The 23,597-nt window shown below is 51.9% G+C and overlaps 2 protein-coding genes across 4 annotated transcripts in view; both read right to left on the bottom strand.

Moving 5' to 3' along the window:
- ARHGAP30 (Rho GTPase activating protein 30) overlaps positions 1-3,066 on the bottom strand; it is a 19,815-nt gene extending 16,749 nt beyond the window's left edge. Inside the window, exon 1 of one of the 3 annotated variants that reach the window (XM_003785784.3) lies at positions 2,625-3,066. In XM_003785784.3, coding sequence (XP_003785832.1) covers positions 2,625-2,721 — 97 coding nt within the window. In that variant the 5' untranslated portion in view covers positions 2,722-3,066. The remainder of the gene's footprint in view (positions 1-2,624) is intronic. The other 2 variants (XM_023510800.1, XM_023510801.1) reach the window with 2 other exon arrangements.
- Positions 3,067-5,028: 1,962 nt separating this feature from the next.
- NECTIN4 (nectin cell adhesion molecule 4) lies at positions 5,029-21,347 on the bottom strand. The gene is made up of 9 exons (XM_003785783.3): positions 21,272-21,347; positions 11,338-11,697; positions 9,602-9,892; positions 8,172-8,292; positions 7,093-7,241; positions 6,695-6,851; positions 6,198-6,273; positions 5,727-5,801; positions 5,029-5,387 (listed from the first exon to the last, which is right to left on the bottom strand). The coding sequence occupies exons 1-9, from the start codon at positions 21,345-21,347 to the stop codon at positions 5,163-5,165; spliced, it is 1,530 nt and encodes a 509-aa protein (XP_003785831.1). The 3' UTR covers positions 5,029-5,162.
- Between the last annotated feature and the right edge of the window lie 2,250 nt (positions 21,348-23,597).

The following is a 23,597-nucleotide window of genomic DNA, read 5'->3' as shown; positions in this document are numbered from 1 at the left end:
GCCTGTGGTCCCAGCTACTTGGGAGGCTGAGGCAGGAGACTCGCTTGAGCCCAGGAGTTGGAGGTTGCTGTGAGCGTGATGCCATGGCCCTCTACCCAGGGGGATAGCTTGAAGCTCCGTCTCAAAAAAAAAATAAAGAGTGAGTACCTGCTTAAGAATGAGGTAACTTGAGCCCTGAGAGTGAGTTGTTCCTAAAATGTTGCACCCTAGTCAGCTATCTTGCCGCAGCCTAGTCTCAGCCCAGCACTTCATCCATTCCTTCAGTACCTGGTCCCTTTGCCAGGATCCCCTAAGGTTTCCAGGACTGAAAGCAGAGATGGGGCAGGCCATCATTCAGGCTGCCTCATCCCTACTCTGGGGTACCGCATGCCATGTCAACTCTTCCGAGCACCACATTATTCTGTTGACTCAAGGTGGTCAACTATCACATGAATAGCCACCAAAACAGGTCTTCTCCATCCTGTCCTTCTCTGCTGATTTTGAATCTCTCAAGAAGGCCTTAAGAGAGGGCATTCAAAAGCCAAGGAGTCAGAGCAATAGAGGAAATGGCTCCATAGAGAAGATTGTGGAAGAGAAAATAGGGTCAGAGAGATGTGGGAGTCAGGGAATTAGAGATCAGAGAGATAAGGCCAGAGATAAAAAGCTGGAGACAGCAGTAGAATAGTGGAGTCAAAGGGACAGATACATGAAGGAAATGGGGTGGAAGAATGCCCCTGAAGCTTAGGGACCTGGAAGAATCAGAAACCTAAACAAGATATCCAAAAGATAAAACTTAGGAAAAGGAAGAACTCAGCATACATAGGGCTTGGGGGATGGGTGGGTGGGAAGAGACCCACAAGGGGGCACAGAGCTGGGAAAGAGGGCTGAGTTGGAGTAAGGTTGTGTTTGTGGAGGGGGCTACAGAATATACAAAGGAGGAAAAATTAACCAGAAACACAGATCTCTCTGGCCTGGGAATTTCATTTTTTTGATTGGTATTGGATTAAAGAGAGGAGCCATCACTAGCCTCTCTCTGTCCTTCCACTTTCCACCACTCTGTACTGGGAAGAGCTGGGAATAGGAGAGGGGCCACCACTGCTGCTCTGATGCCTAAGATCACTCCACCCTTGGGCTCAGGTGAGGTGCTGGTGAGGTGCTGCTTTGGGATTCACCTAGGATCAGGAACCAGTAACCAGATGTCTATCCTCTCTGGAGAGCGTGCCTCTGAGATGGAACACAGACGGAAGCCAGGAAGGTTAGGAACAGGGTCTGGACTGGCTGTGGGTTCAGTGTTTCAAGATAGGGTTGGTTTGTGGCCCACAGGAAAGGGCGCACCAGCTAAGATTGAACTGAGGGTTTGCAAAGAGCCAGGAGAAGAACATCATCCCTAGGTAACTCCTGTGGTCTTTGGCCAAGAATCATCACTCTTGAAAGGAATCCCTTGTGGAGGAGTAAGCCCTGTGCCAACAGCTGCACCACATCCACTCACCTAGTGAGAAGAGGAAGGCGGAGAGAAGCTGGTTTCAGCTGTTTAACACTCTTCCTTGGGCTTTCCCTTAACAGAGGTCAGTGGGGAAGGGGCCCTCTGGAGGGAGGAGAAAAGGGGAAGGAGGAGTAGGGGATGCAGGGGCGGGGCTGAGAGCAGGAAATGAGCTGGGAACCACCATCACCCTCCCTCTGCTGCAGGCACCCCAACTCAGAGCAGAGGCTGTGACAAAGAGGAAATGACAGATTGGGGTGGGGTAGGATGGGGGGAATAACTATGCCCTTCTCAGAAAGGAGCTTGAAGTCCCCAAAACAAGCTGAGCTGGGCAGCCAGGATACCTGGGTTTGATTTCAAATCAAATCAAGAAGTGGTTTTGAGTGGACACTCCATGCCAGTCCTGGTTGCGAGCCTGATCTTATGCCTGGTCCTGCTGGCTTCAAAGCCCACCCCAAGGTAACCCAGGAGGGGAGCTGGGTGAGCTCACAGACAGCCCCCACACCCATCCCACCAGCTTCAAACCAGGCCTCACGCCATCTCTTTCACTCTTCCCCATTTCAGAAATTCTCCCCTGAGCCCTCACTTGGAACCAGTTTCTCCTTTGCAATGAGAGATGGGAGAATCACAAAACTGCCAGAGGAGACTGTCCCCAACCCATATCCTCTCCTGTGGCCCCAGAAGGCGGCACCAGGGCCAGAGCCTGGTGCGCTCCTCCAACCAGGAAAACCCCTTCCTCTACAAGCGCTGTCCTCAGACTTTCCTGGGGTCCTCCTCTTGCCCTTTCACTCAGACCCAAGGACAATCATTGCCGCTTCAGTCACTCCTCTCTCGGACCTCCTGACAGCTCAGCCTCCCTCTCTTGCCCCTGGTCACCTGCCCTTCATCTCTGTTTCCTGCCTCCTCTAGGTTTCCAATCTCTCCATCCTCCTGTCGCTACTCCCTCGGTGCTCACATTCTCATCACCTCACCACCATTTCCAGAAAATTTCACAGGGAGCTACCCTGCCTTCATTTCCTGTCTTGCCTACTCATAGGTCTCTTGGATGGTGACCCCAGGCCACTGCTCCTTCCCCAGAAGCATTGGGAGCTGCCTCTGCCCCTCAGACTGGGTAAGGCTGGAGACCTCTGTGCCACCCCACCCGCCGCAGCAGCTTCCTCCTTACCCTCCTGGCCTGAGTGCTGCAGGTGCTCCTGCAGGTCACAGCCGAACACCCGCTCCTTCGAGCTGCCCTTCTTCTTTCCTTTCTGCCGAGACTTCATGGCCAGAGCCCCAGGACCCTGGCCCAGCCACCTCTGTTCCCCAAGACCTTTGCCCTACCAGTCCCCCATAGGATCCCAGCTGGCCCTGGGCCTGGCCCAGCCCCAGAGGGGCAGGGCTCCAAACTGGGGGTGGAGGGTGGCCTAGGCAAGGGGCAGTGGCTCCTGCCACTGGGGCCCCGGCCACACGGAAGTGGCTGTGGAAGAGGAAGCTGCCAGGACCCTGGCAAGAAGCTGTGTCTCGTGGCCCAGACTGGCACTCGCCCTTCTCGCCCCACTCAGCTCTGGGTGGGGGGGGCAGGAAGCTGTGCAGCTCCTCAAACCCACTTCCTGATAGAGCATCTCTGCAACCACAGGGCCTGGGGTGGGGGAGGTAGCTAACATCCACGTCCTCACCCATTGCTGGGACTTCGCTCATTGGTCAAGGGGTGGTGATGTCAGAGCCCTGGGGTGGGGTGATGGCGCCTGGGGTGTGAGCAGGTGACCGATACCCTCAGAGATCAGAATTCTTGGGTCCGAGGTGGAGACGTAAGGCTTGCTTGGAAGCAAGGCCATGCATGGCTGTGCAGAGCACACCCAGGAAGGAGGATGCCCAGGTTCTACCTTGGATGGGCCTGTCACCTCAGTCAAGTCAATCACTTCACTGAGCCTCAGTTTCCATACCTATGAAAGTGAGGTGATTTTTAAATCTTCCAGCTCTGACAGTCTGTAAAAGTCATTTGAGTTTCAGTTTCTTTATCTGTAAAAAGGGTATTTCACACAGCTGTTATTGTTCAGTCTTCAGTAAAACAAAGAATGTAAAATACTTTACAAACTAAAGTATTGGTTATCCTAGGACAGGTTCTTAGTGCCACTGTCCTATCTAGGGACTCTCAGAGATGTCTGAAGGCCTTGTGGGGGCTGTTCTTTCACCTTCCCCCCACCACTTGAGACTATAAGAAGGAGGATACTAAGATGGCGGTTATAGAATTCAGGACTCATACAGTTCAAGGGGCAAGACAGGAACCAGACAGAACAAGTTTTGCCTGTTTATTTAAAAACAGAATATCATTTTATGTACAAATATGCACATATTTACAAAAAAATGTACATATTAGGATCTTAGATCTTCAGGCTCCACATTCAAAGTCCAGGGTTGGCTGAGCAACAGGGATGAGAGCCTCTTCTTTAGTCCCAAAATCCAGCAGATTTCAGGCCAAGAAAGGTTTGGGTATTAAATCTAGGTATTCTGGCTGAGTGTATTTGGGTGGGCTAGGTAAAATAAACTTCATCTAGCCCCAGGCCCTACCCAGAGAAACTGCTGGGAGAGCTTTGAACTAGTGACCCAGAAACCCCTGGAGAAAAAGGCAACATTCTCAGTCTCAGCACCTCCTTCGCCTCATCTGAACTCCCACCCTCCCTTGGTCTATAATCCCTACTCTCTCTCCCTACACCACCATTGAACCAGGAGCCCTTACCACCAAGTCCCAGCAATTCCTCAAGGGACCACAAACAACTGAAAAAAGAGACAAAGTCAGGGAGAGTTGAGGGGCCTGTTCTCCCCTGTTCTCCCCTAGCCAGTGACCAGATTCTACCAGCTCTCAGGCTCCCTTCCATGGGGCTGACTGAATGAAAATGCCTTAGAAGGAGCACCTTTCAGAACCATAGCAATTAACCACCTGGGATGGAGTCTGAGTGAGGTGTAGCCTCACTTTGAGCAATCCCAGTGACAAGCGCTGGATAAATCAAAAGCTATTTTAAAAGTTTTTCCTCTTATAAAAGGATTCAGAGCAGTATTTCTGAAAGACGTTCCCCTGTGCAGGTTTATTTACAGAAATTATGTACATGCAGCAGGTCCAGAGGCCACCAGAGGGCAGAGGGTGTCTTCTGAAACACTTCAAGCTTCTGGCTGACCCCTGGGCCAGCTGTTTCACACTTGCCCTAATGGCTACTAGTGGCAGGGGGCGGGCTCCCCACCTCCAGAGGCCAGATTCCAGCTCCAGCTATGCCTGCACATCTGGATCTGACCTACAGTCTCCACCTCTCACCTCCAAGCTCTGCGTCATTAATACTGCTCCGGGGTCTGAAGAAAAGGCCTGCTTTCCAGGCAGAGGTCACACAGCCAGGCAACACACAAACTCAAGCTGTGGCACACACACCGTGGTTCACTCGGACTCTAACATGATGGCATGACACACACCACAGACACAGCTGTCCCTCCATGCACTCACAGTCAATGAAACTCACACAAGCACACACACAGTGACCTACACACGTGGTAGGAGAGACTCAAGCAGTGGAGCCCTCCTGATAAACAGAAAGGTTGGAGGAAAAGGTTGAGCAGTCAGTGGGGTGGGGAGCATCTTCCTCAAGAGATGGGGTCATTTAGGGAGGCCCCTATGATGAGCTGAAATCCCCTATATGGGCAGAAGGATCCAGGCCTAAGGGAGCGGGGAAGGCCTGGGTCAGACCAGGTGTCCCCGCCCATTGATGTAGATGCCATTCCCCGTGGGTTTGGCTCGCAGGGTCCCATTCTCCTGGACAAAATGGTTCATGGCCTGCTTGATGCCTTCATCCTGATCTTCCTCCTCCTCTGTCCTCCCAGAGCCTGGGGACAGCAGTTCAGTCTGTGTTTCGATCTCTCTCACTGTAGTCAATGTGGAGTAACTTCGGCCCTCTGGTTCTTCACTCTGTAGGCCAAGGGCAGAAGGCAAGTCACGGAGCAGGCCAGGGCAGCTAGACGTGTGGGGGTGTGGTTGGGTTGTGGTAGACTCAGAGGTCAGGCACAAGCAGGGGTAAGGGTTGTCTCCAAGGCATAAGGGCTCAGAGATCAGGGGCCAGGACCAAGTGTTAGGCATGGGGAGAGGGAGGTGGGAGACTGAAGGCATAGCAGAGATGAGGGCCTGGGCTGGGTGAGCCAGAGCTGCAGCTAGAGGGACTGGTGAGGGGGCTGCTGACACATCAGGTCTGGGACTAGGAGAGGGGCCTGAGGAGAATGGTGGGGACACCGGTGGGGCCGGGGGCCTCACCATCACAGAGCAGCTACTGTTGTCCTTGAGACTATCAGGGTGGCCCTCGGCTCTCAGCCCTACACTCTCCTCCGGCTGCAGGGCCCGGACATGGAGAGGAGTTAGAACAGAGCTCAGCCTCCTCAGCCTCTTCCCCTGTAGTCCTCCACCAGCCTCCTCCCTAATCATCTTACCCACAACCCAACAGGTCTATTCTCTCCTTGACACCAACATCCTCATTCCCTCCACCGCCACCCCACCACCCACCTGGAAACATTACTGATGGTGCTTCCTGGGACAGCCCCTTGGCCAGTGCTGAAGGGGGCCTTCTGGAGCAGCCCTGGCAGACCCAAAGCAGCTACACCCCTCAACTCTACCCTAGCCTAGCAGTAAACCCAGTAGAGGGCTGTGCTCCTAGTCCGCCGAGGGCCCATCCACAAGCAGATCCCGGCGTAGCCACACCCCATGCACGCATGCAGCCTGTGCACACACCTGGTTCCTGGGGTCCGTGTGATGGGAATGTAGCCTCCGGATAGAGTTCTCCCTGGTCAGTGTCAGCTCCTCCTCACTGGGAAAGACACCCCCTTGTCAGGAGCTGAGGGTAGTGGCAGCCTCCCAAGGTGAGCCTAGCCAGCCAAGCCTACATGAGATAGGGCTGGAGGGTGTGGGGGCCATGCTAGCCCTGTGAGTGTGAGTGCAGGTGGTAGTGTGGCCAAAGAGGGTGTGCATTCCATGCACATGTGCATATACTTGGTGATACTCTAGCACAAGGATCTGATCCTTACCCAGGGTGCAGGAGTCCCCACATCCAGCTATGCTCCAGACCCCAAGGGCCTCCTTGCCTCCCATAAGTCCTTGCCCCTCCCCATTCCATAAGCTCCCAGTTGTCAGGCCACCCAGTCTCCTCTCTCTTATCCTTCCTGGCCCCCCTCCTGCTTGCCTCCTTTGTTCCCAGCGTATCTATCCACCCTGGAGCAGCCGGTACTCACTATTTCTGGGTCATCTGCTGAGCTTTGCGTCGATGGTACCGGGACATGAGCACCACCACTATCACCAGAAGGCAGAACAAGAGCGCGGCGATCACACCCACCACCACCACCGAGGCTGACACTAGGTCCACCTGTTTCCCTGAGTCCTCCTGAGGGTCTGGTGGAGACAGGTCACTGTTTGAGCTAAATGCCCAGATCTATCCCAGACCCCACAGCACACCCTCCACAGCCTTCATAAAACTGTCCTAAGGCACCCCATCAGCCTGGCCCTCTGCAAACACTCACAGTCCCACCTCCTCTAAGTAAGCACTTTTCCCATTCACTCTCTTTGTCTTGCTTCCTGTTGCCCCCACCAGGCCCTCGGCCCAGGTCCCTTGTCTCTGCCCCTCAGTGCTTACCAAGAACATCCACAGTGACCTGAGAATCCCTTGAGGAGAGCTCATTGCTGACGTGACAGACATAGACACCACTGTGCTCAGTGGTCAGCGGTGGAAAGCCCAGAGTGTCCCCTTCCACACGAACTCCACTGGGCAGAGGCCCATCCAGCCTGGAGGATAGGAAAGCTTAAGGGCACTGGCTGAGGAGGGCTGAGGCTGCCACCACCCAACATGCCTGGGCAGCTCTCCACCCCTCTCCCCCATGACGTCACCCAGAGCCTCGAGCTATTCCCACGGTACCCCTCCCTCCCCTAGGCAGGTCCAGGCAGAGGCCTCTTTTCCCTGCTGCCCAGCCTGACCCAGCAGGCAGCCCCCACACACACTCAGGAAGATCCACATGTGTACCATCTCACATGCTCTCACAGGCACCACGTCATCCAGGACTGGGTACCAGGGACACATGATACAAAGTCTACATAACAAGACACCCCACTCCTAGCTGGGCTCAGAGGTAAGTGGAAAATGTGACTGCATGCTCCAAGAGGTGCAACTTTGCATGGCAGGGTCCACAAACATAGCTCCAGGCACAAGGCCATATGTATCACTTGTATGCTCACATGTGAGAACATGCCTGTCACGGGCTTGGGTATGTGTGTACCTGACCCCTCCCCAATTCTCTGGACATCTCAAACCCTGGAAAAAAGCCAAGTTCTCCTTGAGGGAACTGGTGGAGGTAGGTAGGTGTTTACGAGATGCTGGCAACACTGTGATGTTGACAGTAGTGTTGGTTTAACAACATTTACAAAGAGATTCAGCTTTGTCATTTTGTCTTAGACATTTTATTCACTCAGATTAATATATAAAAAATTAATATTGAAATGCTGTGTTATATTCCACCAATGACTACATGGCCTAGATTTCTTGGGCAAGCCAATGATAATAATCGGTGACTATGCACATTCTAGTATTGGTCTGAAGATGCACTCCAATTTATTTGGGGTTCAGAATATATAGTTCCAGCCCATAATTAGTACCTCCTGGCCTTGAGAAGGAAAGAACCTAATCCCAAGCTAGGCCCTCCCCCAGGCCCAGGCTCTTACCGTGTCCAGTTGTATGAGGGAGGGGGTTGCCCTTCACTCAGACACTTGAGCGTGGCTCCTTCTCTGCCAACGTGCCACAGCTTTTGGTCTTCAAGGCCCCTCACAGAGGCCTCAGCAAGGACTGGAATGGGAGGTGGGAGGAGAAAGAATGGGAATGATGTCTTTGATCATGTGGTACCTTGAAGGGTCACCACCCCTGCCCCACCCTGCCTGGAATAGCCTCCCCCTGCCCTTCTCCATCCTACTTATCTGCTGCCAAACCTAGCTTACCCCACCTCGCTCCTGGCCACACAGCTCCCTCCCCTCCCTAAGCTCAGAGTCTGTGTGGGTTTACCTGTGCAGTGAACCCTTAAGTCCCTCAGGGTAGTGATGTGTCACTTTTCTGGATGTCCTGGGGTGCCTACCATAGTGCTAGTCACAGAACAGGTGCTTAATAAATGCTGCCTGATTCTTCAAAGGCTTAATAATCCTACTAGTTCCTTTCTTTAACAAACATTTGTTGACAACCTACTTTGGAAGGCAGCTAGCTCACCACTATACCACCAATGCACTTGATGACCTACTTTATACAAAGTGCTAAGAATAGTCTTATCCCCCCAGAGACTTGAAATCTGATTCTGGGAAAACAATATCCCCCATTTATAGAGAGACTTCAATGTGCTATACATTAAGCGCTGTGAGAGTTGCTTTGCATTCATGGTTTCTAATTCTCATCAAAACCCTGTAAAGTTGGTATAATTATACTCATTTTGCCAATGAAGAAAGTGAGGCCTAACCAGATTAAATAACAGCTGGTAAATGGGAAAACTAGGCCTTCTCCTAAGTCTGTCTCCAAACTCCACAATATACATTTTATAAAGTGCTTTTATTTTTTCTTTTCTTTTTTATTTTTATTTTTTTTGAGACAGAGTCTCACTTTGTCAATCTTGGTAGAGTGCTGTGGCATCACAACTCACAGCAACCTCCAGCTCTTAAGCTTAGGCAATTCTCTTGTCTCAGCCTCCTGAGTAGCTAGGACTACAGGCACCCACCACAACACCCCGCTATTTTTTTGTTGCAGTTTGGCCGGGGCAGGGTTTGAACCTGCCACCCTTGGTATATGGGGCTGGAGCCCTACTAACTGAACCACAGGCACCGCCCATAAAGTGCTTTCAATTCCATTTTTATAACCAAATCTCTCAACACCCTTGGGAAGCAGGGCAATCTCCTTTGTAAAGATCAGGACACTGAAGCTCAGTGAGGTCTAAGAGATTTGCCACAGTCATTTGTGAGCATGTTCCAGGTCTTCTGCCTTTGAACTAGTGCTTTCTCATACACTATAGCCTCCAGGACCCAGGCTGGCCACCTTGGTGTGGCTCAGGACCTCACAGTGTCTTCCCTATCTTCTCAGAACCTGAGGAGCCTCCCTACTCCATCATCCAAGTACTTACAGGCCACTTGAAGGATGTGGGTGATCCTTTGGTCCTGGAGCAGGCCAGGGTGGGACACCACACAAGTAAGTGGCTGTCCATTCATGCTGCGGCTTGGCACTAGGCGGAATTCTGAAGTCACAGCGGCAGAGCGGGAGTACTTGAAGGAGCGGCTGGATGCTGTGCCTTTGACCTCTGTGTCCCAGGTCACACTGGGGGCTGGGCTGCCTTCAGCTGTGCAGGAGGCTGCCAGTGTTAGGCCCTGGCCTTCTTCTAGCGCTGGACCAGGATTCAGTGAGGGCAGGGGAGGCACTACAGGGGAGGAGAGCAGCAGTCATGGGTCCCACAGCCCCTATTAGGAGGCCCAAACCATCCTGTTTTAATTTTGCACAAGTGCAAACTTTCAGGCCCCTTTTCCTTCTCTTATTTCACCAAGACACCAGATAAGTAGGAGAATTTCAGGTGACTTTGTATCTTTCTTCATTACTTGAATTTTTCAATGAACACAGATCATTTGTTTAAATAAAAATCATGAAGTAATTAAAAAACTAACCAGATAGCATCTATATAATAGTTATAATAAGAATAGCCACTATTTAGTAAGCACTTACTGTTTGCCAACTATTATGCTAAACACTTTTAAACGTTATCTCATTTAATTCTGTCAACCAACCAGTGAGGTAGGTATTATTATCCTTATTTGACAGGGGAGGAAACTGAAGCTCAGAGAGGTTAAATGACTTCTTCCAGCTATTAGGTGACCAAGCCTAGATACACAGTAAGGTTTTTGTATTCCAAGGCTGATGTTATTAACTTCCACGTGAATAAAGCCTTTATTTTCATCTTCAAAATATTAACTGCCCAAGCACAGAATGGAAAAGTCATAACTTGACCATAGGTCCAGGTTGACCCCAGTGCACACAGTGCAAAGTTGTGGTTTACAAAAAAAGAAAGAAAGAAAGAAAGAAACAACCAAAGCGGTGGTTTAAAAGGTGACTGTGATCTCTGACCACACTCACCAAAGATCCAGATCAAGGAAAGTATTAGCCCCACTGGTCATGAATGGCCACAACGCTGGGCCTATAGGTCCACATTCAGGACCCTGCATTTTTATTTATTTATTTTATTTTATAATTATTAATCACTCTACACATTCAGGGGGACTTCTCTAATAATGAACATAGAAATGATCCCTAAAAGTGTAGTCTTAGGCCCTTCATCTTTAAAAACCATCGACCCCAAGATGGCGGGGGAAGCTTTGAGTTCGTGACTTAGGGATCTTAGGCGGCGCTGTGGCGGGAACCAGTAAATTTAGCTTGGAGAAGAGCGGATTTAGGTGGGGCATGACCAAGGGCCTCGGCTCTTTGGGAAGCAATAGTGCAGAAAGGAAAATGAGCCTGTGACATTTTGATTCATAGGGCAGAAGTAACAGGGAGATTTTCAAGTCATCGGAAGGAAGAACTTCCTAATAAATGATTCTCCCCCAGCTTTGGGGGTTACTTGGAGAGAATTTCTGGATTGAGTGCAAGGATGGATGGACTGGATGAAGTTCCTCACCACTGTAGGACCCATCTTGTATTTGTGTTTCTGCCTCTGCCCTATCCATTTCTTGAGGTCCCCATCTCCGCTTCTCCCGGCCTCCAGCTTCTCCCCTCTGAGACACCTGACCTGGGGGCCTGAGGCCTCTGCGCCCGCGCGCGCGCGCACACACACACGTACAGATCAGCCTCTGCCCAGGCCCAGCCAGCCCCACTTACCCAGCACCCGGAGCTGCAGACGGGCCTGGAAGCTGCCCGCGGGGAAGGTGCTGACGTGGCACTCGTACTCGCCCTCGTCCGCCTGTACCGCGTTGCGCAGGATCACGGAGCCGTCCAGGGGGTTCCGTGGGGGTGGCGGCTGTTCCACACGGCCCTCGTAGGCAGAGTTCACATGCAGCCCGTATTTGGAGTGCAGCAGCGCCAGCTCCTGGGCGCCCTCGCCCGCGTCCACCCGCGCCCAGGCCACCTGCCCCACCTGCTCTTCGGGGTCCCCTCGATAGAAGCAGGGCAGCTTTGCGTCCTGGCCCAGCACCACGGTCACCACCTCTGAGGTCTCCAGCTCACCCGCGGGGCACTGACCTGCAGGGGGCAGACAGGAGTAGCCTTCATTAGGGGCGCTGCCAGAGCAGTAAGGGTAGGGGGTGGGGGAACGCCAGCATGATGATAATGACAGTAAAGCCGGCAGGAACTCCTGGAGCATTTTGTGCTTGCAAAGCGCGTTCAGTTCATTACCTCATTACGGCCACAAAACATTCTTAGGAGGTAGGCGTTATTATCACATTTAACAGGTGAGGAAACTGAGACCCAGAAAGAGGAAGTGGCTTGCCTAAGGCCACACAGACGATTTATGGAAAACTCACGCCCTCTTGCAGAGTAGGATTGTATCCTGAGGAATTGATAGGTGGGAGGCTATAAGAGGACACAGCCCCTGCCCTCAGGGAGTTCACAGTCATCAGGGAAATGGAATTTATGCGCACAGAGACAGGGAAAGCCAAGAACAAACTTTCACAGGAGACTCAGTCTACCAATAAGGCAAAAGTGAATGCTTTCAGGAAGTGTGACTGGGAGTCATGGCAAGGGTCCAGAACCCATTGGTATCTGAGATGGGACATGCAGGGTTGGAAGGGTTTATCCCAGGAGGTCCTTTGGAACATTCTTTTCATGGCTTGAAGATGAGAGACCTGGATTCCCAGAGATCAGGAGGCATTCTATGTGGGAGGAATGGCATGAACCAAGGCTAAGAGGCAGGAATGAGCAAGGCGCTGAAGACAAAAAGGGTCAGAAGCCCAGAGAGATGAGGTCAGGGCAGACACAGTGACAGGGTCAGAATAGTGAGCCAGAATCAAAGGACCAGGGACAAAGGACTAGTGTTTTCCATACTGATGAAGAATAGGAGAAGCACTTGGGGACTCTGGAATCAAACATGTCCATCACGTAAGCTTATTTGCAAATAAGAATCAAGTTCCCTGCCCTCATGGAAGCTGAGGTCTGTTCAGGAGCAAGATGACAGAGAGAGAGAGAGAAACATGCAATGGTGGTTTCTGATTTCATACTCAGTGATGTGGTGCTGGCCAGTTGTGGGATGGGCAGTCATATGGCAGGGCCTCATAAATGAGTTGGGTAGGAATTAGGAGGGAGGGCTCAGGACCCATTGCTCAGTGATTAGGGCACCAGCCACATACAACAAGGCTGGCAGGTTCGATCCGAGCCGGGGCCTGCCAAACAACAATGACAACTATAACAAAAAAAAAAAAAAATTGCCAGGCATTGTGGTGGGCACCTATAGTCCCAGCTACTTAGGAGGCTGAGGCCAGAGAATTGCTTAAGCCCAAGAGTTTGAGGTTGCTGTGAGCTGTGATGTCACAGCGCTCTACTGAGGGTGACACAGTGAGACTGTCTCAAAAAAAGAAAAAAGAAAAAGAAAAAAGAATTAGGAGGGAGAAAGAGCTATAAAGGCATTCCAGGTAAGGGACCAAGTGAGCAAACACCAAGAAGGTAGAAAGGCTAGCTGGTTTGGAAAGCAGAGAGGAGAGGAGCTGACCTAAGTCAGGGTGTGTTCTTTAAGCAGCACTATAAAGTACGGTTGGGGTGTTGGGGTAGGGTGGGGCCAAATCACCCAGGAGGACCTACCATGACAGGCAAAGGAACCTGGTCAGACTTAGTCAAGAGGAAATGGGGAGACACGGAAGCTTTCTTAGCTTGGGAGTGCCATGCAGCAAGTGGTGATGTGTAGTCCGACTAGAAAGCAGGGAGCATGAAGACAGGACAGTCACCAGGAGGCTGCAGCTGCAACCCAGGCACAGAGGTGCTACAGTGGAGAGAAGACAGCTCTGGGAGAAATATGACCAGAAGGAGAGATGAAGCAGAGGAAATCCTCAAAGACAGCTCCTAAATTCCTAGGATGAGTAATTTAGGAGGGAGTTCATGGTTGGGGAGAAATAAATAAATAAATAAATTTAGAGTCATGAAATAAAAAGTAAAATATAGGGATTGGGACCCAGGGGCAGAAGGGAAGAGCGCTCTGAAGTGGTAAGAACTCCGTGCCTTGGAATGAATACCCTATGAACCCCAGCAACTCCCAAATGTGTGCATCTCTGACTCTGCCCAGCATGTCACACACCCCAGTATTCTTCACCTTTGCTCACACTGTCCCCTCTGCCTGGAATGCCCTCCTCCCCATGTCTGGGAGCTCCTACTCATCATTGTCTGGATAACTCCTACTCATCCTTTAAGACTCTGCTTAGACATCGTTTCCTCCTGGAGTCCTCCCTCCACCCCCACCTCAGGCAGCATTAGGTGCCCTTCCTCTGTACTTCCCAGCACCCTGCTTTTACCCCAACCACAGCACTTCACCCCACAGTTAGTGTTTGCTATTTCCTTGCCCACCTGTATTACCAGACTGAGCACTGAGCTCAAGAGTAGAAACTGAGTCTCCCCTCACATATGGAACTATGGTTTTCTTTCTTTCTTCCTTCCTTCCTTCCTTCCTTCCTTCCTTCCTTCCTTCCTTCCTTCCTCTCTCTGTCTTTCTTTCTTTCTCTTTCGTTCTTTCTTTTCTTCCTTCTTTCCTTCCTTCCTTTTAAAATTTTTGAGGCAAAGTCTCACTCTGTCACTCTGATAGAGTACCATGGTGTTATCATAGCTCACACTAACCTCAAACTCTTGGGCTCAAGAAATCTTCTTGCTTCAGTCTCCTGAGTAGCTAGGAGTCCAGGCGCCCGCCACAATGCCCAACTAATTTTTCTATTTTTAGGACGGTGCCTGTGGCTCAGTGAGTAGGGCGCCGGCCCCATATACTGAGGGTGGTGGGTTCAAACCCAGCCCTGGCCTAACTGCAACAAAAAAATAGCTGGGCCTTGTAACAGGCGCTTGTAGTCCCAGCTGTTTGGGAGGCTGAGGCAAGAGAATCGCCTAAGCCCAAGGAGTTGGAGGTTGCTGTGAGCTGTGACTGCACAGCACTCTAGAGAGCATTAATAAGTGAAACTCTGTCTCAAAAAAAATAATAATCATTTTTCTATTTTTAGTAGAGATAGGGTCTCATTCTTCATCAGGCTGGTCTCAAATTCCTGAGCTCAGGTGAGCCACCTGCCTCAGCCTCCCAGAGTGCTAGGATTACAGGCATGAGCCACCGTGCCTGGCTGGAACCATGGTTTCTGATTTAGTGTTCAGCAGTAAGTGATCTCCATTCTTGGCACATAATTGATGCTCAATTAACATTTATTGACTGACTGAATAAATGAATGGGTGAATGAATGAGAAAACTGAGCGGAAGAAGGAAAGAGTAGAATGAGGAGTGAGCAGTCCTTCACTGGGCTGGGCAGAGAGGGCATTGACATGGCAACTTTGGGGTGGAGGCTGAATCGGCTGACTAGCAAAGTTCACTGCCAAAAGGGGCACCTTTAGACTGGACAGAGAAAGAAAAGAGGGATGGAGGGAGACAAGCATGGAGGGAGGAAATGAAGCTTCACTGGTGTGTACCAGAGGGATCCAGTGAGGCAGAGCATGGGCAGAGGAAGGGGGTCCTATGCCCTTGCTGGCAGAAATAGAGGGAGAGGGGATGCTATTGGGTGCTGGGAGGGCCTCAATGAGACAGGACAGACTTGCAGGGCCAGATACCAGGGCCCTGACCTGCCTAAGCTGATGTTGGTCCCACCCAGCCCAACCTAGGAGTCCAGCTAAACACCCGCACCCCTCCCAGGTACCTCCTCCTGGCACTGGAGAGAGCAGAGCTGCCAAGGAAGGACTAGGAGTGGACCTGGTAGGGGGTCTCCAGCACATCCTCTGCTTTACAGCATCTGTGCAGGCCATAAGGATCCCAAGGCTTGTCCTACTGGGACACTCAAAACCTTCTGAAGACTATTTCTGGGACAATGTCAGATGGCATATTTCCCATCCCTGTTCCTATACTTGCCATCCATCTGCCTTTTCCCCACCACTAATCACCCAGATTTCCCTCAAAAATGCCTTTTTAGAGCACAGTAGGCATCAGGTATCTAGCACATACCTGAATCCCAATCCTCCTTGTTCCCACCTATGAGTCTAAGATTCCCACTCCCAAGGGACAAACCTAAGCTTTATAGAATGAAGAACCCAGTAAAACAGGAATATCCCTCTAGATCACCCCATAGCCCCTCATTATCCTAAATCCACTATTTAGTAGGGGCATCTCAGCCTGGGGCAACAGGCTCCTCTAGCTATGTACCTCCCTACCACCCTATAGGTTACAAAAGAAGAGAAAATAGAAATTAGGCCCTAGGATCCCTGTCCTTAGCTAAACAGACCCAGGAGCCCAGGTTTCCAGGCCAGGGCAGGCCACAACCACCTCCTCCTTCTCTCCCCCACCCAGTGCCAGCCTGGCGTCAGCATGATGATGTCACCAGACTGAAGAGACACACTGCCTGCCTGGTGAGGTCACCCTGCGGGCATGTGGTAGCCAGGCCAGGCCAAGCCCACAGACCCTTCAGCAGCAAATTGCTGAAGCTGGTTGACTCTGGCCAGTTGGACACCCCTTCCTCTGACCCTCCCACCCCTCCTCCTGGGAGCACCAGGACGCTGGTCAGGAGCCTTGGTGACTCAGAAGCTGCTGCACAGCAGCAAGCCTAGCCACAGCCGCCACCACCTTGCGCAATGGAGAACAGGCCCAACTGGCCAGACGGGATCCCTGCCCTTGGCCTCCCCCACCCCTGGCCAGGCCCCCATGGGCCTCTTTGGAGCCCAGCCCTTTGTGTACCCCGCCCGCTCCCAGACAGGCCCTCCATTCCTGGCTTGGGTTGGCTGGCTGCTCCCCACCCTGGACCTGGGTCCCAGCTTTCCATTCTGTGTGAGGGCTGGCTTCTGATCTCATGGAGGGGAGGGGGACCTGAGGTTGGCACCTGCAGATACCCAGCCACATACAGCAAGCATCTTTGAGGAAACATCTTTTCTTGTGAGGGATCTTTCTTCACCAGCATCCCCTGCTAGTAGTTATGGGGGTCCATGTAGGGGTCTTAGAGGTGGGTCTGTGAGAAGGAGGAAGGGAGTAAGTATGAGTTGTTTGTGTCTGCATGTATGGGTGTCTCTGGGTGAGAGCCTGGCCTGTCTTGGTGCTGGTTCACATGCATGTGAGGCTACCTCATTGCATAAATTTGGGGGTGTTTGGTACATATATTACATCATGTCCTTGATGCTGGTTCACAAGCATGTAAGGTTACCTCGTTGTATAAATTTGGGGGTGTTTGGTACATATGTTATTTGGAGGAATGTACACAGTTACTTGTCTGTGTCCCATGGGAAGAGCTACATGTCCATGTGTGTGAACATGTGTGCACACACCCTCCGTGTGCATGGCGTGCTCTCTTGTCTCAGAGAACTCTGCGCACATAGTAAATATTTTGATGTTGGTTTATCTTGGCTTCCATATGTCTTTGTCTCAGCAGCCCTTGGTCAGTGGTGTGTGGCTCTGAGCCTTTACCTCTGGATCCTGTCTGGAATGTCACCCCCGGCATCTCTCCCCACCTCACCACAAGACTTGAGGGCAGATTCATCTCAGGCTCAAGGTGGAGATACCCAGAGATGAGGTCATTGTCCCTCCAGGTGATGGGAAATTGCCATCAAAAGCTCTCCAATAGAACAAAACAAAAGATCCCTCTGCCCTTGTTCCTCAGGTTCCTATTAAAGGGACTCCTACCCTCTTCACCACCGACCCCCACCAGCCACTCCCCTGGGCCCCCCAGAACCTCTGGCCCCCCAAGGAGGCCTCTCCCTGGGAATCTCTGTCAGGGCTCTGCTGCTGCCACCACCAGAAAAACCAGCTCTGGCTTGGGCTTGGGGTAAGGCTGTCTGGTGTGGGTTTGGTGGGAAAGGGGGGCATTCTGCCTGGGGCGAGGGGGAGGAGTTCAGGTTGTCTAGGGTCTCATTCTCCTTTGTTAACTCCTGCCTTCCCTTAGCCCACAGGAATAGTCCCCACCAGACACTGGTGGAGTCTGTGGGTGAGTCTAGGGGAAAAAGGGACCTGAGAGGGAAGCAGTGAAGCTCCCCATCCAGGACAGGTGACATGAACAATCAGCAAGACTTTTTCTCCCATAACCTTGGCCTAGCAGTGCTAAGGAACTTAGAAAACCAGAAAGATGATTTTCCCTCAACCTTCATCCACCTCCCTCACTTACCCCCCATTGTCCTAAGCCCACCAGCTTAGTGAGAGCTTCCCCAACCCGGGCAAAGCGCCCACCTGCAGATTAGTGTCTGAGAGGGGGGCCACCCCAGTCACAAAGGGAGATGAGAACAATGGGGGAGGACGGGCCTTGCAGCAGCCCGCCTCTGGCCCAGACACAGCTCCGAGCACAGATAAGTCCCCTAAACCCCCCGGAGCCAGAGTCTGAGCCCGGCTGAGTCACCACAACAGTCACACTGTGGGTGGGAGACCCAGGATTTGCCTTCTCCCAAACTCCTGAGATCCTAGCCCCCCACACTGCCCCTCCACCCACTATGGCCAGCTCTGCCCCACCCCAAATCACATTTTCAACCCCAGCTCTCAATACACACCAGCTTTAGAGGAACGGGGGCAGAGGGGTGGCCAGAAAACTACAGAAAAGCTCCTGAGAGCAGAGCCTCCTGGTTCCAGGGAAAGAGGGATCCCAGCCACCTTCACAGCCATCCCCCATGAGGCATGTGGATGACTCCCCACTTCTGAACCTCACCTCCTCATTTTAGATTCTGCTCCCGGATCCAGACCCCAGGATCCTCACTCTCTTCTCTCCTGACTCGGTTCCTCACATCACTTCCATCCCTTCTCTTTGCCTAGACTTTGGTCAATGCCAGAGCATGATTTGGAGTCTGGAGACTCAGGTGTTCTCTCCTCACTGGCCTCCTCTCCTCAGTGCTGATCCCCTGAGTGCCAGGAGGACCCCAGGGTCTTGAGACTGTGGTCCATGTGACAGGACCATGAACTCTAAGCTCCTCACTTCCATCTCTGTGGCTGGGGTCTCCTTGGCCCATCTCCCTCAAACACTAGGGTAGATCCAAGGTCACTGGGGCCACAGGGCTTCCCTAGGATTCTCCTGGTCTCTTGCCACATTGGGTGGGGAAGCTAGCCTCCCTTGCTGGCTTCCCTGGACTTGGGTAGGTCCTACAGGAAACGGCCTGCCCCCCTCTGTAAATTGGAGTAGAAAAGCAGGGCTGGGCCCCTCCCTTTCTAGGAAAGCAACTTCAGACAGAAAGCTGATCCTAGCCCTCGGAAGACAGACCTTGGAATCCAGAGAACTACTCATCCTCTGGTCTTGCAAGGCCCACTGGGCCCAGACAAAGAGCTAAGGACTAGGGTGGGGGGGTAGGTCTCATAGATTTGGGCCCCTGAGCCCCAGGGCAGGAGATGGGGGAGGGAGAAGAGAGAGGACCTCACTCGGAAACTCATCCCATTAAGGAGAAACAAAGAGCTGTGGTGTCAGCCGCCTCCCAAGCCTGGGCTCCTCTCCCTGTCATGGGTGGGGCAGAGCCCTGGGGCTCAGAGCTCTAATGGCCCAGGAGTTTGGGGTGAATTTGTAGCAGGTCCTGGAAGACAGTATCCTATCAAAAGGTACCCTGCTGCCTTCTGCAGGGTGGGGCGAGGAATCTTCCCCTTCTGTCTCTACAGCCCCTCTGAGTGACTTCCAACATGCCAGCATCCCCATTCAGCTAGGGACAGTCACTGAGCCATAGTATTTCACAGCTGGACAGTCCATAGAGATATCTGATGCTGGCTTTGGTCCACCAAAGTCTAGTTTCTTAGTTGCCCAAGGTCATCTAACAAATTAGTAGCAGAAACAGGGTCTGGACCCAAGACTCCTGACATCACAGTCCAAGGCTTTTTCAGAGACATGAAACACTCCAGGTTTTGGGGGGCCTACACACAGATGAGCCAGAATGGGGGTGGAGGTGGAAATAGGACCAGCTTATCCTCAGGCTGGGAACCTAGGGATGGAGTTTCCAGTCTTTGGAGCAAGCGCCAGCTCTGTGCAGTCACAGAAGTGGCAGCAGCAGAGTGGCCTCTCACTAGCAAACTGGGACCTGGTTTCCTCCCTTCCCACAGCACCCCTCAGTCAGGCACTAGGTGAGGCCAGGCATAGTTTCCTAACTAGAAGGGAGTCTCCAGTTCCCTTCTCTGAGCTTCTCTTAGAAAGGACAGTTTTGCATCATGGAAAAAGAAAGCAGAAGCCATGTCTTACCCTGCATCTCTAGCACCTAGCACCCCAGCTATACGCAGTATGCACCCAAAGGAGCTGGGAGCCAGGAGACCGAGACACTAACCTGAGTTATGCTTCCAGTACCAGAAATCTTGCAGATCTCACTTGCCTATCTATTTTTCTCCATTGCCCATCTGTAAAATGAGGGCGTTGGAGAAGTACTCTCTTTGATCCCTTCCATGTCCTGAGACAGCATGGCTCCATTCTTCAGGTGTGGGTAGATCCTACAAGAAAGTGACTTTGGGGTTCCCTGACCCCAGGAACCAGGCCCCACTCTCTTGCAAGTGAGGAGGGTTGTTTGGAAGATGGGAGTTAAGACAAAGGGCTGGAGATGGGGGAATGGCAGGGGTAAGAGCTCAGTATCCTTTGACTAAAGGCTGGGCCACTGACCCTTCCATTATAAGATCAGAGTGAGAGCAGCCCCTACCCTCACGAATCCACACATCTAGGCCTTGCCCTCCTCCTTAGAGCTTCAGCTGGAGATGGAGTAGGGGAATTACCGCCAGGTCCTGCTAGACACCTGAGGCTCCCTTGCTACTGCTCTTGGAACTAAGAATCAAACTATCCTATCTAAATAGGGGCCCATCTTTCCAGAGAGAAAGATTTTTCAGTTACTCATTACTCTGAGAACAGCCTATGGAATCCCACTGCTGTCTCATTGTGCCTTTACCTGCACACACTCTCTATCACTCTGAAGATCATATACTTCTATAATTTGTAACTGCTCTGTATACAATAGACAGGCAGGAGGTGAAGAATGATACAAGGTATCTAGCTGAGAAAATAGGGGGACAGGAGGCAAACAATAAGGGACCATACCTTATCTAGAAGGTACTCTATCCTACCCACTCATCTAAACCCAATTATACCACACTGGCACCTAATACTGTGCCCAGGGAAATAGAGGGGCCACAGTGAGAGGAGTTCTCAGCTCCCCCAGAGGCTCCAACAGGTGCGTCAGTCCTGGTACTCTAGAACATCACAGAGGGAAGAGGAGATCGACATGCCCTGCACCCTGATGACTGCTGAGACCAGATCAGCCCTGAGTTAGCCCTCGTTCCAGGCATCAGTCCTGGTGCCCATGGGTAGGTCAAGGAGCCTTAGAGACCCCCTGGGAGGAACAGGATCCTCACAAGTTCCTCCTCCCTGCCCACCTGCACTGAGGCACCACATCTCTTCCCTCTGAGACAGCTCAGGCCTAGGCAAGGCTTTGGCAGATGTCATCAGGATCCTAGACATAGTGACCTGGCCTGGGAGCAGGGAGGGGACAGGAAGGGAAAAAGCTACACTGGCTCTTCTGGGGCCACTGCTCGCAGCTAGGGGTGAGAGGAAGAGATTGGTTCCTCAGGTCAGAGTCAAAGGAAAGAATGTGTGCGTGCATGTGTGCATGTCTGTGTGCGTGTCTGTGCCAGGATGGGCTCAGAAGCAAGGGTCTTGATGGTTCAGGCAAGTCCTACCTGGAGATGATGCCAGCAGCAGCAGCAGCAACCAGGCTTCAGGCCCCCACATCTCGGCTCCCAGGGACAGGGGCATTGGTTGAAAGGCAGACCTGCCCAGCGTTTCTGAAGTTCCACCGACTTCTCCCTGGGAGCCGGCTCTAGAGCTGGATGAGGCACCAACCCAGAAGGCAGGAAGCCGTGGAGTCCCAAGGCACTGATGCACCTGCCTATCCCACTTGGGTATCCACTTGGGGACCCAGCCCCGTTCTACCTACCCAGCCGTAGCTACCCCCAGGGAAGCCGTGATCGGGAGCTCTGAGCTCCCCCAGAGCTGCTTCCCACGCCGTGGCCAACAACGACGCAGAAACCTGGGAACCTGCTCAGCAGGTCAGAACAGGTGCGTCTCTGGGGGCGGGCCTGGCACAGAGACTCAGCAGCCACCGCCCCCATGGCCTAGGCCAGCTAATGGGCGCCAGGGAGGGAGGGAAGGAGGGAAGGGCCTGGGTGGGGGCAGTGGGGTCCCATCCTCAGCTGCAGGCTTTACCTGCACATGTGTGCAAGGGGCTGTGAAGGGAGAGGAGAAGGTGATGGAGTGGAGGCCCAGGTGTCTCAAAGGAGGAGGCCAGGCCAAGATGAACAGGGGCAAGGCCCTGTGGGTGAAAGGAACCCAAACACCCCCAACCCCGCATCCACCCAGCTAGCCTTGTTGCCTCCCGGGGGCCTTGACAAGTTCCTCAATCTCCTGGAGGGGCTCAGCTTTGGAGCCACAGAATCAGAAGCCAGAACTAAGCAGGATTCTGTCAGTGCTGGTCTGTATACTTCATTCTTCAGATGAGAAAACTGAGGCCCAGAGAAAGGGAGGGACAGAGAACATACAACTTCATACCATGAACTGCTCAGGCACCTCTATCCCTGAGGCAGGGAGCTAGATCAAAAATCTCTGAGAAAGAACTTAAGTGGCTGCCCTGACCCTGTCCCTATGTAGGGGAAGTCAGGGGACTAACTGAGGAACCAGCCCTATAGATGCCTGGCTTTCCTGTCAAGGCTCTCAGTTTCAACATCCTGTTACCTGGCCAAGAGTCCCAACTTGAGTGTAAAGAGGTTCCTTTTTACCCTCTCCATGGTCATCTTATCCATTTTACCCCATGGTCACTGGACAAGACCACATTTTTGGCCTTTGCAAGGACAATCTTGATTTCTTTTTTTTTTTTTTTTTTTTTTTTTGAGACAGAGCCTCAAGCTGTCTCCCTGGGTAGAGTGCCGTGGCATTACAGCTCACAGCAACCTCCAACTCCTAGGCTCAAGCGAGTCTCCTGCCTCCGCCTCCCAAGTAGCTGGGACTACAGGCGCCCGCCACAACGCCCGGCTATTTTTTGGTTGCAGCCGTCATTGTTGTTTGGCGGGTCCAGGCTGGGGATTCGAACCCGCCACCTTAGGTGTACGTGGCTGGGACAATCTTGATTTCAAACACTCTGTTCCTATATCCCTGTAAGTTCCTGCACGCTTGTCAGAGCATGTGTTTCCACTGGGATGTGTAAAATGTGACCACCAAGTTACACAAAACCTTATCAGTCTAGCTGGGGTAGCCCGAGGATGGGGGCATATTCTGAGGCTCCTGAAAATTTGGTGAGGGACAGGGGCAAATCACTCATAGATGAGGGCTCAACAAAAGGTAAATATAAAGACAGACATAAGTGAAGAAAAAAAATAACAGGTTAAAATCTTGCAGCAGGGTGGCACCTGTGGCTCAAAGGAGTAGGACACTAGCACCATATACTGGAGGTGGTGGGTTCAAACCCAGCCCCGGCCAAAAAATAAAAAAATAATAATAAAAAAAAATCTTGCAGCAGAACCCTTTGGTCTGGAGGGGGCAGGAATGAGGAATCAAGAAGCAGTAAGGGGGGGGCCATTTCACGTAGAATATTCTTCACATCCCTCCCCTACCAATCTTACCTGTCAAGATCTTATTCATCTTTCAAAGCTGACCTCAAATGCCACATCTCCCGGGAAGCCTTCTCAGCTCCTCCCACCCCAAATTAATCCTACTCCTATTCTTCCTCAGCCTTTGCTAGTCTCTTTATTATAGCTTATGTGCTCATAATTTGTGCACATCTTATCTCCCTAACTAAACTGTAAGCTTCAATTCAAGAAACATTGATTAAGGCCTGCTCTGTGCCAGGGATTCAATAAATGCATAAAACTGAGGAACAGAATGAGAACTGTAGTCTGTGAACCCTTCCAAAGTTGAGCTTGTTTTATAACCCTATCTCTAGTCACCCATAGGACATGATAGGACAGTCCATGGCACTTAATAAGAACTCAATATATTTTGGTCGACGGCATG

The sequence above is a fragment of the Otolemur garnettii genome, unplaced genomic scaffold (assembly GCF_000181295.1).
Source record: "Otolemur garnettii isolate 467f Iridium unplaced genomic scaffold, OtoGar3 scaffold00016, whole genome shotgun sequence".
Taxonomy (NCBI): Eukaryota; Metazoa; Chordata; class Mammalia; order Primates; family Galagidae; genus Otolemur; species Otolemur garnettii.
The sequence above is the reverse complement of the archived record's forward strand: the minus strand, read 5'-3'. Positions and strand labels throughout refer to the sequence as shown.

What these genes read in the sequence shown, in the direction of transcription:
- NECTIN4 (XM_003785783.3), bottom strand. Translation starts at nt 21,347, where the DNA reads ATGCCCCTGTCCCTGGGAGCCGAGATGTGGGGGCCTGAAGCCTGGTTG. An exon ending in GCTGCTGGCATCATCTCCAG is followed by an intron (nt 11,698 to 21,271) that starts GTAGGACTTGCC and finishes TGCCCCCTGCAG; the next exon opens with GTCAGTGCCCCGCGGGTGAG. An exon ending in CCCTCATACAACTGGACACG is followed by an intron (nt 7,242 to 8,171) that starts GTAAGAGCCTGG and finishes CCTATCCTCCAG; the next exon opens with GCTGGATGGGCCTCTGCCCA.